This window comes from Maylandia zebra, linkage group LG14 (assembly GCF_041146795.1).
Source record: "Maylandia zebra isolate NMK-2024a linkage group LG14, Mzebra_GT3a, whole genome shotgun sequence".
Lineage (NCBI taxonomy): Eukaryota > Metazoa > Chordata > Actinopteri > Cichliformes > Cichlidae > Maylandia > Maylandia zebra.
Genome location: NC_135180.1, coordinates 32,785,451 through 32,801,127, shown reverse-complemented (window position 1 = coordinate 32,801,127; position 15,677 = coordinate 32,785,451). Strand labels below are relative to the sequence as shown.

At 39.3% G+C, this 15,677-nt stretch overlaps 1 protein-coding gene across 12 annotated transcripts in view; it reads right to left on the bottom strand.

Annotated features, from left to right (window-relative positions):
• Window positions 1–15,677, bottom strand: part of tenm4 (teneurin transmembrane protein 4) — a 146,430-nt gene that overhangs the window by 36,256 nt on the left and 94,497 nt on the right. For all 12 annotated transcript variants that reach the window (XM_004560521.5, XM_004560522.5, XM_004560523.5 and 9 more), the window contains 6 exons: window positions 12,455–12,601; window positions 9,891–10,107; window positions 5,554–5,673; window positions 1,908–2,169; window positions 324–591; window positions 79–222 (listed from right to left, as the gene is read on the bottom strand). In XM_004560521.5, the coding sequence (XP_004560578.1) occupies window positions 79–222; window positions 324–591; window positions 1,908–2,169; window positions 5,554–5,673; window positions 9,891–10,107; window positions 12,455–12,601 (1,158 nt within the window). The remainder of the gene's footprint in view (window positions 1–78; window positions 223–323; window positions 592–1,907; window positions 2,170–5,553; window positions 5,674–9,890; window positions 10,108–12,454; window positions 12,602–15,677) is intronic.

Sequence of the window (15,677 nt, the reverse complement as noted above, 5' to 3'; positions counted from 1 at the left end):
TGCCCCAAAACAAGTTTTTTTAAAAAGAGAAGTTATTAAAACAAAAAATATATGAAAAGGAACAACTGGCTGACTCACCACTCTGGATATTTAAAGCATGGTGCTTGTCTATTGTCCACCCTCCCAGTTTTGAGGCAATGGTTTCGTAGCCCTGTAGTACAGCGGTCCTCTTCTCCCATAGAATAAGGTCTGGGCATGACTCATACTCAAAACCAACTGAAACTATGGAACAAAACAAAGATAAAATAGTAAAAAAATGTGTGTTCTCTGGATAAAAGAAAATCATATCAGTATAATCAAAAATAATTTTTGTCATCGCTTACCAAAAGCTTCGGACAAGCCATAGACCTTCTGGCTGTAGACATCTGTCTTGTCCCACACAAAGTCATACGAGAGATTTGGGGCTGCAGGAAACCACTTTCTGAAAAGCCTGCCTTCCACAGCCACCATGAGGTGAACTTTCATCAGGTTAAAAGGGATTAAGGAGTGGGTGAGAGTAACCCTTAGCACTGACTTGTAACCTGGGGTCCTGCTGCTTAAATAGCCGAGTCTCATTTCCGTTCCAGGTATAGGTACTTCTTCCTCCAGAGACTATGAACAGAAAAACAAAGCTTATTAAATATAGAAAAGCATCGATCCTGACAGAAGGTGACATGTTATAAATTCTGTCCTCACATTTGAGGTAATAATGTTCCACTGTTTTATTTTTTTGCTGTTCTTGTTTTACACAAAATATCAGCTTGTCAGTCTGTTGGTCAATGGCCACTGCAGCCATTATTTTTTTAGCCTTGCCTCCAACCACATCTATGGACCCAAGGGAGACTGGAAACACTAATTAGAGGACAATTATGCTCATGTGTTACATGGCATAGGATGAAGAATTTCTTCATTATGTATTCCAATGAGAATTTTCCATAATTGATTTCAAAATAGCAAGTCCTCCATTAGGATGGTAGTCTTTTCTATGAAATCCATATCGCAGTTGCGTAACCTGTGTGCTCTTGGGCTCAGAGGCTGCCAAGGCCAATAATATATAGAATAATAAAAGTTAGCTTAGTAAGATGCTGTTGCCTTTAGAAATTTTAGCTGAGGTCAGACCTGTAACAACAGTGGGTCAGCATTCATAGACTGTAGAGCGTTCGCAATGAGGATCAAGGGTCGACACCAGTAGTTTGGTTAACCAATTCCTGTCTTCTATAATTGAATCGCCTCTTTCCATAGTACAAAACAAGATTCAGAGTACTAATCAAAACAAGTACTTTAACTGTTATAGGTCAGATGACTTTTATGTGTGTTTTTTTTAATTATTCAAACAGGGCAGCTATTCATGGTTGACTTATCAGGATTCCTTTTTACAACTGTAAATGGGATGATGTCCCTGTACACGGAGCAGCAAAGACAAGGCGACTATAAATAAACTCAACTCAGACTAAATTCCCTGATATGCCATAAATCTTACGAAGCAAACTGGGAGGCAGAGTAATGAGAGAAGTGCAGAGATACCTGCTAGAAATACAGGAGCCGCACAAACAGTTCGACAACATAGGTCACCAACACAGAAGTCCAAATAGATGCTTACATCAAAAAGCCTCATGTAGATAAACTTGTATGCATAACTGTAAGATGCAAATCCTTCCTAGAGGTATTTATATGCATAAACTGGATGACTACTCTACAGTAACAACTATTTCTGTGGATAAGATAATAATCATCACTCTGCAGTTAGGTACAACGTATATTGTGAATTACCCAAATTTTACAGGCCAATTACACTTGAGTGATAAAAATTAAAGCACTGAGTCACTGTTATATTTATACTTGAAAAATAGTCTGTAGCTGTGCGGCATGAATAATTTACAGGAAGACCCATATGCATTAGAACCTGCAGGGCAGGGACAGAGCATCACCTGGATTTCAGGTACAACATTCCCTCTTTCAGCACAGGACCCAGCGAATGCGGTGAGCGGCGCTGGGGACACTACAGGGCTGGGCCTGGTAAAGCTGCTCAGGTCACAGCTAGGGATGTCATTCTCCTCATGCCGCATCACGATGGTATCCATGACAAAGAAACGTCCCCATGGCAACCAGAGTGTGTGCTCCTGGGTGATGAATGGAGCGCGTTCAAAGTGCAGGGCTATGGCTATGCCCCCATTGGTCACCAAGTCAAAACTGGAACACAGATGTGCACAATGTCAAAGAAAATTAACTGATTGTCTTACTTTTGGATGAATTAAAATAAATACAGTGAAAATTCCCATTCCCAATTTATACTATTTGTTTTGTGTTGTGCATCAAGCCTCTGTTGTGAACACGACACATTTGTTATTCTCTATTTAAAGGATAAAAAAGAGATTAATCAGTAATAAATTCAAAATTTAATTTTTTTAAAAAGTTAAAGAAAGGATGCTTTTAACTGCTTTGAATCATCTCTGTTACACAATGGAGCAGATACAATACGATTATAGATCACAATGTAAAAATGCAGGTTTCCTTGGTTTAATAATCTTAACATTTTATTTGAAGAATGCAAAGTAGCAGATTACAGGCGTGACTGTTTCACTCCAATTACCATGTAATGTGCTGCTCCTGTGCTCACATGTGTACTGTAAATGAGAGAGAGAGGTTTGTGCCGAGGGATGGAGGCAGCCGCCAGTACTTTATTGATCTCTTAGACGAAGGCTGTCCACTCTAACATCAGTCTAAAAGCCCTGCAATGCAATCCCATCTGCTGTTGCATTAAAGGGTCTCTGCCTCTGGACTGACCTGACTGTGTCTCAGTAAACAGGCTACATTTTGGCAGCGTCATCACCTCTAACTGCTGCATGGTACCTGCACCTGGACTGGACTTTTGCAGCTTTTGTCACTTCTCTCTAAGAGCCAATTAGCACCTGGTCACCTACAGGCCCCTGGGACAGGCAAACACTCTCTCTCACACACACACACACACACACACACACACACACACACACACACACACACACACACACACACACACACACACACACACACACACACACACACACACACACACTCAGAGTTTTTCTCAAATTACAGATACAGAAGTAAGTTTAAATAGTGCCATGTAAAATGGGCAAACTCCCTCTTGGTTTAAGCTTCTATATAAAGAACTCGCTCAGTCTAACTTCCCTTGAGGGTAAACATCTGATTGGCTGTGGTGATAAACAACAACTTGGTCCGCCCTTGATGTTTTGCCCTTGGCTGGGTGCAAGCAAAGTGAGCTTCTTCATCAGTCTCGAGTCTGCAGAGCAAGGCTCTCGTAGTACTCATGCAGCTGTGATCCATCAGTACCCATGCAGTTGCATTCAGTCTGTAGCATGCCTGGCAGGCTTGGGCTATGCAAACTCAAAATACTTCTGGACTACCATGGGCAGCATAGGCGATCGATGAAGAGATTCACTGGCTATTATCAATCATGACAATAGCCTTAAGGAACAAAATGATTACATTACCTACAGAAGGTTACCGCCTTGTGCCCTTTGGAAATGCATCAAACTAAGAAAGTTAACTACATTTTTACTCATTTGCCAGCTAATGAGCAATAACAGTATATTTATAATGGACTGCATGACGTCTACTTAGGTTAAAGTGAGCCAAGGTCAGAGCAAAAAGTTAGTAAGAATAAACACAGACTGTAAAACTACAAGTTCTCCCGTAAAGACGCTCACAAGTACCCTAATAATGTAATGAGCTTAAACCCATGTCAGCATTTTTCTCATTAATAGAGAAAAGCTTAAAAGCGAATAGGTCTGTCTTAATGCTCAGCCAATCAGAAAATAGCTACACAGTTGTAAAGAAACTAAACTAACCTCTTTTGTTTAGGCCTGAAAACTTTCCCAGATAGTGGAAAAGGTAATTTAAAAAACTAAGCCCTTGGACAATAAAGAACACATCATAAAAATGAGTTGAGACAGCTTTCCCATTTCTAAGTGGCTGAACAGGTGCATTTCTGATTTCACGCTGCACTGAGCCTGTTTACAGTGATTGCAGGGGAGTTGCAGGAGACTGGGCATGTTTACAGGGGAACCTGGGAGATGGAGTAGTGTTTACACATATGCTGGAAGGTAGAAAAGAGTATGGAGCTTTGCAAAGAAAAAAGTGACTGATGCATAAGAAAAAAAATGGGACACGCATAAATGGAAAAAGGATAGAGATGAGGAAAGTCAGTGCAGTGGAAAGGACATGAGACCTGGGCTCAAGGAAAGCACGGGAAATAAGTAAAAGAGCAGTACCCAGAAAGGAAAGGCTTATGGGCAATGAGAGATTAGAGGAAAGACAGCGTGAAGGGATGGAGAGCAGATGAAATGAGTGAAGAAGGTGAAGATGATGAAGTAGAGAAGAGAGATTTTTGTAAAAGTAAAGGGGAGAGAAAAACGACAGGATGGAAGAAATGAGGGGACGCAGGAATGATCAGGATCAAACCAGCGGCAAAGATGTGGGCCTTTAGAGTGTCAGTGACTGATAAAAGTGCCAGGAAGAAGTGGGGCTTGGAGAGCAAACACCAATTCATGTTGTGCTGTGATAGAGGGGCTCGGTTTGCCACAAGGCCTTACTAACACTGAGATACCTGGGACTGGGGGTTGTGAGTGTATACTGTATGCTTGTACAATCTTATCAAATACATTTAAGATGAAAAGAAAAAGAGAGAAAATTATTAGAGATTTTATTCTCAAGTTTTTTTCTCTTTCACTCCAAGAAACACGCCGAAGCTAGTTTGATGTTTTTCTCTGTTTCTCTGAGAAACTCTCCTGATGCCAAAGCAGCCTGAACAGCATCGCTCAAAGAACGCTACACAGAGAACTCAGACTTTTTCCTCTTTCTTATTTAGAACACATTGCCACAACAATTTATCTTCCCCCAAAGGGTTTTTAGTGGTGCTGTAATAAAATAACAAAATAGCTTTTTTCCTGCTTTCCTGAACAGCCAGAACATATGTGGAATTGTCTGAGGAAGTAAGTGGTAATGATCTATGACAGTCACATTACTACGTATTATTTTATGGTCATAATTATAACATCCAACTAATTAGAAAAACCATTTCATAAATGGCAAAAGCATTATTAAACTATTTAGAGAGGATAAACAAGGAGCGCAAACACATTTCTGTGACCTAAACCTAACTGTGTCACTTAATTCTCTTAATCTTCTATTGTCGAATAAATAATGTCCATCTGCACAATGTTTTATAGCTCCAGTGAGATGCTTTGCATTGGCATATTTTATTCTTTCCCCACCCTGCTGCTACTGAAGCATAACTTATGAGTGTACCAGAAGGGCTTTGTTTGATTTCTCTGGGAATTGAGCCGAGAACTCCAAAATTGGACCAAATGAAATCACAAAGCAGATCAATGGCAGCACAGTTTGCTGTGGCAACTGTGTTTTTCCCCCCCCTTTCCATCGTTAAGATTTTGTAAAAGTATTTGACAATGATCTAAATATCACTATCTGTACAGCATTTTTAGGTAACTGCAAGAGAGGTTTTACTGCATCCTTTACTCTCTGCGTGTGCTTTGATATAAAGACTCAGGTTCTTACCTTCCATCCTGCCTGGTGATTGTGTAACCATAAGATGGGTTATTGATGAAGCTGATGTTCACTCCTACCAGTGGCGTTCCGTCTGACGTCACGACTTGTCCACGGATGACACAAGCATGGCTGTACGAAGTGAAAAAGATCAGCATTATTGCTCATTGCATAGCAGTACAAATAATTACAAGCTAACAGCAGGTGTCCTGCAGTAAAACCTGTATTATCTTGTTTTATTTATATAATTTCTGTCCACGCTAAAATATGCAAAAGAGGATGGATAAAACATTCAGACAGCATATTTTAACAAAGCTAAAAGGTTAGATAGAATGTACCAACAATACTAATGCTGCCTACAATGAATTCTTGGTTTATGGAGAAAGGACCCATTACTGCATACCATTCCATAGCTCGTTCCCATATTTCCTGTTTTTTAAGGTCTTTTTTTCCTTTTCTTTTTTAATCTGCTTCTATCTAAAAGTCAAAATAATGAAAACGAATTGATACCAATTGATACCACATACCACCAGCACTTAAGACTGACATTGTGGATTTTCTATATAACACAAAATGACGCTATCTCAGCGTACTTATATTAATACTAATACACTCTGTCTCCTCCTCCCCCTCCTACTACTACTATTAATATTTTTTTTTCTTTTCAGCATTAGAAATAGATCAACAGAGAGGAGAAACATTAAAGTCAGTATGGATTTGCTCAAAATAGAAATACTGTACACAATAAAATAGCCATAACAGAAACACAACAAACTAACACCTCCTAGGGTGTCTCTAAGGGTTTTTCCATCCAGAATGGAAGGATAATGAGATAAGGAAGCTTTACTTTGCTTTTGCTCTAATTAAAAAAGAGGAATTATCTTTTCCATTACAGAATGCCAGAGAGGGAAATAATAGGACTGCAGATTGCAAGACTTGCTTGGCTGATTATCAAGACCTCAACAGATTTCCAGACTGACATCAGGCCTCCAGAAGCTGCATAAATTAGATCTGATCATCAGTCGCCACCAATCAATAGTGGGAAGTCGTCCAAATTCACCTCCTAATCTTACTGGACTGATGAGTTGAGACCTTGCTGTAGCACGTCTCCCTCGTCGACTCTTACCCTCGTCATTATCAAGGCCCGACTCATGGTCAGCCGTTGTTTCTGTAGTCGTTTGCAAAAAATTGGTCCCCTAACAAATGCCTTACTGTCACTTCTTCATTAGACCATGGCTATTTTTAATACATTTGGGTCTTAAACACTGCCACGTACTGGAAACAATTAACACTAGCGTGTTAGTAGCTGCCCTCAACATGTCCTTACCAGAGGCAAGATCATTCACCCTACACTATCCTGGTCCCCAGGAACCCTGTTTTATGTTAATTAGGCCAGGTCTCCTTCAGAAGACCTTCGCTGTCCACTACTGTGCTGTAAACAAGCAAGGAGATACTGCTCTGAATCCTTGGGCTTACACCCAAATATCTAAGAGGATGCATTTACATAGAATTATTACCAAAGTTAACCCAGCACTGATCTGGCTGTCTACATTTAATCATTCACAGCAATAGTTTATTTTAGTCTTGTTTGAAGTTTCAGCCGTCTCCATTTTCTTGAGATGGAGTTGTGAAAGCGGAACTATCGCCTTCCTGCTTCTGTGAACCACATCGGAAGCTGATTCCTCACTGTCAAGACAAATGATTTAAATATTGACATCAAATAAAACCCTGAGACAGAGTGGCAAAGGAAGCATGAAGAATTCACTACAGAAAATTCCATCCTTTGTGAGATTTCACAAGTCCAAAGGGATTCGCAAAGAGAAACATAGAGGACATGTTATAGTATGAAATAATCTTTAGTTTAGCTTATCTAGTCAGACGTCACAGTGGAGTGTGTCAGATGTCATTTTCACCCCTCACTTGAACAAGTCTTAAACTTACTCTATATAGGAAAAAAAACATCAGGTTTCCTTCAGGTGATATTTATGGTGACGATCCAAATGACTACAGCAACATACTGGCTGGTTAATTTACAAGAAAATAAGAACTAAATGACAAAAGGAGAGCTTTTGATCTATATCTAAAAAAAGGTAAAAATAATGGTAGTAAACATTAAACGGTAAAGATTTGAAGCATAATTTGGAAATACCATCTTTCACAATTGTGTAATTGTGAGGAAACTACATTGTTTTCTCACACTGACATCTCAGATACAATAAAAGCTGCGTGTCAGCTTTAACTATAGAGAACCTTCAATGACCACGGCTAATAAATAGTACCATTAACTCGGAAGCAACGGAAACATCATTACCCACGCAAATGAATTGATTACAGGGGAAATCCTGCTGAAACTGTAAGCATGTCACTGCAGCCCTCTCTTTTCCCTGTCTGCGTGTTAATAGCATGCTGAACAGGGGAAAACGAGGAGACGTCGATATAAATTTTTAGCTCTCCAAATATACTATGCTGCTAAAAGGGCTAGGACACACAGAGAAGGAAACAAACAAGAGATTTTCTGACATTAATGGTCTAACGCTGATAAAAGAGTTCTAAATAAAATAATACAAGTGCACGCCTGTAAATGAAGTAAATGGCTTCTGCCTCGCTATTATATGCCAGCTATCAATCTTTGCCCAAATTGTTCCGCGGACAAAGCTCCTGTTTACTATTCTGGTCACCATCCACTGCTGGGCATAGGCAGTCTCTTGTATTATGTGTCATGGTGGAGAATCAAGATGTTTCATGCAGTGGCAGATGCTTTATTCAGTGGCACCTTTGCAGCTTTTTGCGGTGGGAAACATCAGAAATAGAAGTCCAACATGTCTACTAGCACAAGGAAGCGGTTAGAGGATCAATAGCCAGATGATCGGGTGACCAGGGCAGGAATATCAGGAAGGAAGATGCTGAGACCGTGCCTTTAAGGCTCATCTGAAGCCCAGAGCTCCCTGTCATAACTGTTCATATCTGTCAGTGGGTGGGGAATGAATACCAAGCATGAATAATAGATTATCACTGATATTTTTAGGTGAGCTGAGGCCTCCAATCTTGCAGCTCATCTCTGGATTCTTCATTTTACTTATTTATGTCTGCATCTTGTGAGAGAGACAAGAGTATTACTCAATCCTCTATGCCGCTTCCTCTGTCCAGTGAAGAACTGCAAAATGTTGAGTGGTTCTTGAAAGCTAGTAAAATGTCAACGAGGGAAAATGTCACACCGCTTCTCTTAAGTATCAGCTGACGCTACTGCAAAAGTAAAAAAAAAAAAATATTTAAAATCAGCCATACTTTACTTTGCTGATGCAAATCACAGAGGTTTTTTAAAGCCTTTACTGACACTGGTGTTTGAAAGAATTAAATCAAATTTGGCATAATTTTCATATGTTAACAAGAACCCAATGCTAACATGTTTTTTAAAGTACAAATGGTCTGCTTAAAAAAATGTTAAAACACCTAAAAAAAAAATTAAAAACCAACAAACCATTACTGAGTCACATTTTAATACCATTTTCAAAACATTTTCAAATATTCTCAATTTACTTTCTTTAGGCTGTTGTCTCGTTCTGTCACGTGGGTATAATAAGTTGAGATGAGAGAGATACATAAGCGAGTGAGATGCAAATAAGTGATGCAGCCTCACAAGCGTTTAAAGATGAAAAGAGAAGGAGACAAAAGAAAACAGAGGCAGGGGAACCTAATGGGAGTTTGACTGCTTTCCTGCCTGATATGAAAGGATCTCAGATTCCATGGCTGGGGTGTCATGAGCTCTGCCTCTGGGAGCGGGCCTCAGATGGATTACCGTAAAAGTAATCACAATACATAAATATGAGATGCCTTTCTTTGTAGGGAATTCTCCTTCCTTTTTGCCACATTCTATGTCTGTCCATCATCATCTGTCCATCATCCTTCAAGCCTCATCGTTCATTTCAGCCTTACTTTCAGCCCCCACTGACTGCTGCCTCCTTTCCTTTGGGCAAATATTTTCATCTGGATTTTAAAAAGCACATAATTTACATCTACTAAGATCTGTCAGTGCTATAACTGTAGCGCAGTAATTTGAAGCGGCCTATATTAAAAGTAAAATCCACTGATTTATGCCTGAACCTCAAATGTCATTACTTAAGAAAGCGATAACACAACTGTTGAGTTCACTGAGCATCAACTGATAATTTGACTGGCTCAACCAGGAGGAATCTGACAAGAATCTTAAGCATGAACAACAAACGACGATGCAGAATAAAAAGGGAATTCAACCCAATACCGTAGCTGGTTCTGGTTATATTATTAAGAGAATTGGTTAGAGAAGGCTGCGCTGGGTGCTGTCTGGTGAGAGTAATGCAAAAGTCACTCACTTGCCATCGAAGGGGTTTGCTCCAGGGATTATGTGGGTGCTGTCCCTGCCCACAAGGAAGCGCACCCTGTCATAGAAAGTCTGTAGGTTGCTCTGTGCAGAGGACATCTGTGTCTCCTGGATGATGTCCAGGGGATCCGGGGAGCCCACACACAGGGAGGTAGTGTGACAGGTTGCCTGCAGACAGCAGTCTGGATCCATGCAGTCCACCAGGCCATCTGACAAGGTCAAAGAAGTCAAAAACACACAAACACTGACTCATTAAACAACAGCCTAGACACACACCTGGCAAAAGAAAGTATAAAGTACTGCTCAAAGTTGGTTTTAGGGTGTGTTAAGCACAAATGCTTTGAGAAATAAAAGTTTAAAATATATATATAGCCATTAACGTAATATAAAATACAGTAAAGATAAATAAAAAATCAAATTGGTGCTTGCTGTCACTACACTGCATCTTTAAAACATAATAATTTATCCTAGTCACACTTGCCCACATATTTTTAATGTAGGTGGCAGATAAGTTGATACAAGTTGTTTAGGGCTTTGTGTTTGAGAGTATTGTTATGCAGCGGAATAAATCTGGGACAGCTCGGATGATGGATAAGAATTTGTTTGCATTTTTCAGAACTCAGAAGATCATTTATTCTCACAAAATTCCCAGCTCCATTTGCAGAAGTGTAGCCCAAAACCTGCAAGGACCTGCCATGCACTGTTGGCTGCAAACCTTTGTCGAACAAACAGACTTGTATTAAATTTACATTAATCAGGGAAAGTAAGCAAGAGTACCTGCTGCTTTTGTTATCAGAACTCAAGTTTTTTTTTGTACTATGATTAGTTTGCTCCACATCAAAAAACAATAGTTTGGAGCAAATTATCATCTTGAAAGTCAGAAAGCATACAGAACTGCAATAAAATGTACAAAATGTTCTAAAAAGATCATTTCAAAGTCTCCCATAAGAAACTATCGGAGCCCAGCTGCTTTTTGGCACTGCTGAATTTCAAATGCGTCCGAAATTCATCAACTGTGTGTCCTCGGATGAGTGTGTTGTGTTTCCATCTTTAACCTTGTCTGTTACTTTGTGCTTCTGCTATTAGCTTATCAAATATATTAGACCACTTGTCCAAAAAAAATAAGAGAAAATTAATATTTCAGAAATATAAGCTAAAACTAAAAAAATATATTGCTGTTAATTAGGGAAGTAACAAACTGAATTAATGTTTTTATACCCAAACTTGAGCTGACACACTGGAGTTTTCTCACAAATTAATCAAGAGGCTGTAAATGTAACAACTCTAATTTGTTGTGTTAATCAAAAAATAATAATAACATGTTTTACTTTGTTTCTTTTGTAAAATAGTAAATTTTAACATTTGTGGATAACAACAATAAATATATTTTAACATTAAAAATATTTTAATTAACAAACTTAGGCTTACTGGTAGATTGACTATTACAAGAACATGAATAAAATAAATAAAATTTCCAGTACTGTCAATTTAGGGCAGCTGTGGTAAAACCTTAAATTGGGTAATGGTCCAATAAATGTATCATGTGTAGTATATGTTTTCTTTATGCCCAAAACTTTGCACTGTATATTTGTCTTTTTTATGGATATTATTCTTCTTGTTAAAATTTTAGGGCTTCATACCTTATATTTTACTTGATATAGAATTAGACAAGAAAGGATTATTTATTTGCCTGTTGTATTATTACACAAACAGAGACAATTTATATACATGAATAGGAGTCAAAATTAAATATATAATTTATTTAATATACCATAGCAGTGAGAAAAAATAGAGCAGTTCCGACCTGTTGCTTTACTCAGTGTTTCTTACGTGTACGCGTGTGTATATCCTCCTTATTTGATGGTCGGAACTTGTAACATTGCTCATGGCTCTCTGTCAGTAATTTAAGGAATACATGACAAAGAGAGCTGCTGTGCATTGCACTTTTCTTTGCTGAAGTGGGTCACTGGACTCCCTAGCCTTTGCTTTAAGGGGCCTATCTGGCCAGATGGGTGATAAAAATAAACCCTGCTGTCAGGATTCAGTCAAATCCCCAGAAGCACCCTCCTTTTACTATTGAGAGCTGTGTGGTCCCTGTACAGTGATCGGAAGACAAACAGCCCCTGCATAAATAAGGGATGCTAGTGCATAGCTCAAGCCCAGAATGAGGTCTGGAAGAAAGGAAGTCACGTCTCCCACTTGGCCTCAAGAGTGGTGCAGCCTCCTGGCTGGCTCTGTGTGTGTGCCTGGCTCTGCTCAGGGCTAGTTAGAGGGCAGAGCGTAGACTTCCTCCTGGGGCCGGCGAATGTTCAAAACCTCAGGGCCAGGTACTCTGCTTTTTAATAAAAACCTGTTGTCCAGGTGCCTGGCTGGAAGCCATTCCTCAACTTCACCTGTATAAGAGAGCAACTGAGCCTGGAAAGCATAAATGTACGTACAGGATATTCTCAAGCACAAGGGTGGTTAATTTTATAGTCAAATCATGTCTGGTTAAGAGTCCCTGTTGATGCCTGGCCAGTGTCAGAAGGCACCATTGTGTGTTGTTTGTGACTTTACCTCCATCGTTGTCCTTGACATCACTGCAGGCAGTTTCCATAGAGGTGTCACAGCCAGTGCCCCTCCAGCCCAGCTGGCACACACAGTACCAGCCATTGTTACCCAGAGTGCACCTACCATTTCCATTGCACAAACCAGGGCAGCCCTCTGCGTAACAAAATGGACAAAGACAAAGGTCGGCAATGAAAATCAAATAGCAGTAACACACGGACACTGTACGCTATTTATGGGAAAAGAAAACTACAAATTTGAAAAAAATGACAAAAATGTGAGGTGAGAGCTAATATTTATCGGGTAACAATAAGATTTTAAATGGGTGAGGGCAGCCACAATGACCCTCGGCAGAGGCTGATTAATTTGATATACCTTCCGTGAAGCTTCTAATATCCCTTTGCAGTAAAATCAGATAAGCGGGATCTTCTACATCAATATTCACTCATTACTACAGTGGACTGGACTCTCATATCTATGCCGCTACAGTTCGTTAATGAGAGCAGTGGTGTATTGTGCTGGTATTTCCGTCCGCTGAAAAAAAACAAGAGTTTGGTGTTTTACTTATTGAAAAAATAATTCATTTTATTATTTGATAAACTGTCCCAAGACACTTTTCAGCTATCAATAACATACAATGCTTGTTTTGTCATTATGAGAAGAAGAAAAGGATATAACATAGTATAGTTTAAAATGGATAAAGGTTACCTCAGTAGCTTTGTGCAGAGGCAGGCTTTGCAAGAACTACTGTTCCGGGGGAAGCGACCCCAAGGGAGTGAAAAGCTGGCTGGAGCATAACGACAGGTACAATATTCCAATGTTTTTCTTTGGTTATATCTTTACAAGGGCATAGATTAGAGGATGATCTTGCCCATTCTTCGACATTTATCTGATACCTTGTGATCTGTATCCTCTCACAGAGGCATAGGGTAAATTCACAGGATATCAAAAACACATCTTAACAGCGGTTTGTGTTGCAGGAAGGCTGCCTTGATAGAAAGAATATTAAACTGACCCATTTTATCGACTAAAGACAGTGGGGCAGCATTCTCTACTGTATGCTTTTACATCACACAGAAAGAATGGGAGCAAAAGAGGGAGATACTGAGAAAAGAAGAGACAGGTGTAGTGATTGGTGGACATATGAATGGGAGAAAGATCAGTAGTGAGACAGAAACAAGTATACGCATTTAGGGGGATGACTGTTGTAGATCTCTCGGTTAGCTACAGAGTAAAGGTGACACTATGACATGAATCATAGCATAAACAATTCAAAGAACAGCCCACACTGCTTTTACTTATGCACATTTATCCCATATAAATGTTTTTAATGGCATAGGCAACACTTCCCCTTTTGCTTTAATGCTGCTTTTTAGAATTTAAATAAATCAAGATGTGATTCAAGTGCACAAGGGTTTTAACAACGACAAAAGCATTGCATTCACTGTTTAGGAATTGCAGTCATTTTTATATAGTCCCCCATTATCAGCCCTACAATAATACAAACAGAGAAAAATCCAACATTCATTTTACCCCCAATGAGCAAGCACCTTGGCAACAGCGGGAAGGAAAAACTCCCTTTTAACAGGAAGAAACCTCCGGCAGAACCAGGCTCAGGGAGGGGCGGCCATCTGCCGAGACCAGGTGGGGTGAGAGAAGGAAGACCGGATAAAAAAATGTATACAGGTGGTCCCATTGAGACCCGATGTCTCATTTAGAAGAGAGCAGGTCTGGTTTTCCTAGCAATTTGATGCAGTCATTGAAAAAAGTAATGTAATTTTAAAAATAAGCACTGTTTTAAATACTTTGTGAAAATCACGACAGGCAATGACTTTGTGAATTCTACACCACATAGTTGTAATCAAATGCAGTGCTTGCTTCCTTTAGATGCTCTGCCAGGCCTTTACTGCAGCCACCTTCAGTGGCTGCTTGTTTGTGGGTCTCTGCCTTTATTTTTGTTTTCAGTAACTGAAAAGCATGCTCTACTGGGCTGACATCAGATGACTGACTTGGGCACTGAAGAATATCCCATTTCCTGGCTTTGAGAAACTCTTGAGTTGCTTGTGCAGTTTACTTTGGGTCATTATCCATTTGCACTGTGATAAGTCGTCCGATCATTTCTGTCGCATTTGGCTGAATCTGAGCAGAGATACAGCCCCGTACACTTCGAATTATTCCAGCTTTTCTTTCAGTAGTTTGATCAATAAACACTAGTGGCCAGTTACACTGGACGCCATACACAGCCATGCCATAACATTGTCTAAACCATGTTGGACAGTGTGGTTTTCTTCAGATCAACAGCAGTTCTTTTGACTACTGTATACTTTTCAACTTCCCATCATTCTGGGACAAATTGTACCAAATTATTCTTTTGCGCATTACTAAAGTTTTAGGGCTCAAGTTAATTTCTTACTATTATATTATTATTCTTTTTTAAGAATGCAATGGCTTTTTCCTTCACTTGCATCAACATTTCTTTGTACCTAATCTTGAGAATTCCAGCGAGAAGCTACCGAATACATGTTCAAAATGTTAATCAACTCCAAATTTTTTATTTGTTGAATCTGTCGTAAAATAATGATATGAGCAGCTCACCTGGTTGTGAAACTGCATGTTAATCAATTTTCCAATTACTCTGGAGGCTCGGAAAATGTAGGACTATGTATACAAATGGCTATAATTTATAAAAGGTCAGTGTAATACTACTGTTAAACCTCTTGGATTAAAGCTAAAATTCTGCACTACAATCACGTCTTATTGTAACCATGAAAAAAGAACCCCAAAACAGAACTATAGTTCCAATAGTAAAACATAATATAAAATAGTAATCAGGAACACATTTCACCAGATAACCCAAATCCTTATTTGATTATTTAAACCTGTTAAATAACTAGTTTGGTTCAGGTAAATAAGTTTGGTTCAGGCTTTTTCAATTGGAGCTGTTTGTCCACACTACAGAGCAGTCCATGGGCCGTGGACATTTGATGAACTGTGAACAGCTGCTTAGGAGAGCGGCCAATAACTACTGTATAAGGCATGTTGACAAATGTTTTCTCAGCAATTATAAGTAAAACAAAAACTCATCTAGAACTCCAATAAAAACAAGATTGTGCACTGAAGCCTTGTGTCCAGGCACTTTCGGTCATTTCTTGTGTTATTACTGAACAAATGGACAAAACAACTGCGGTTAAACCAGTAGAGACAGATGATTAGAAAGCTCACAATGTTTATT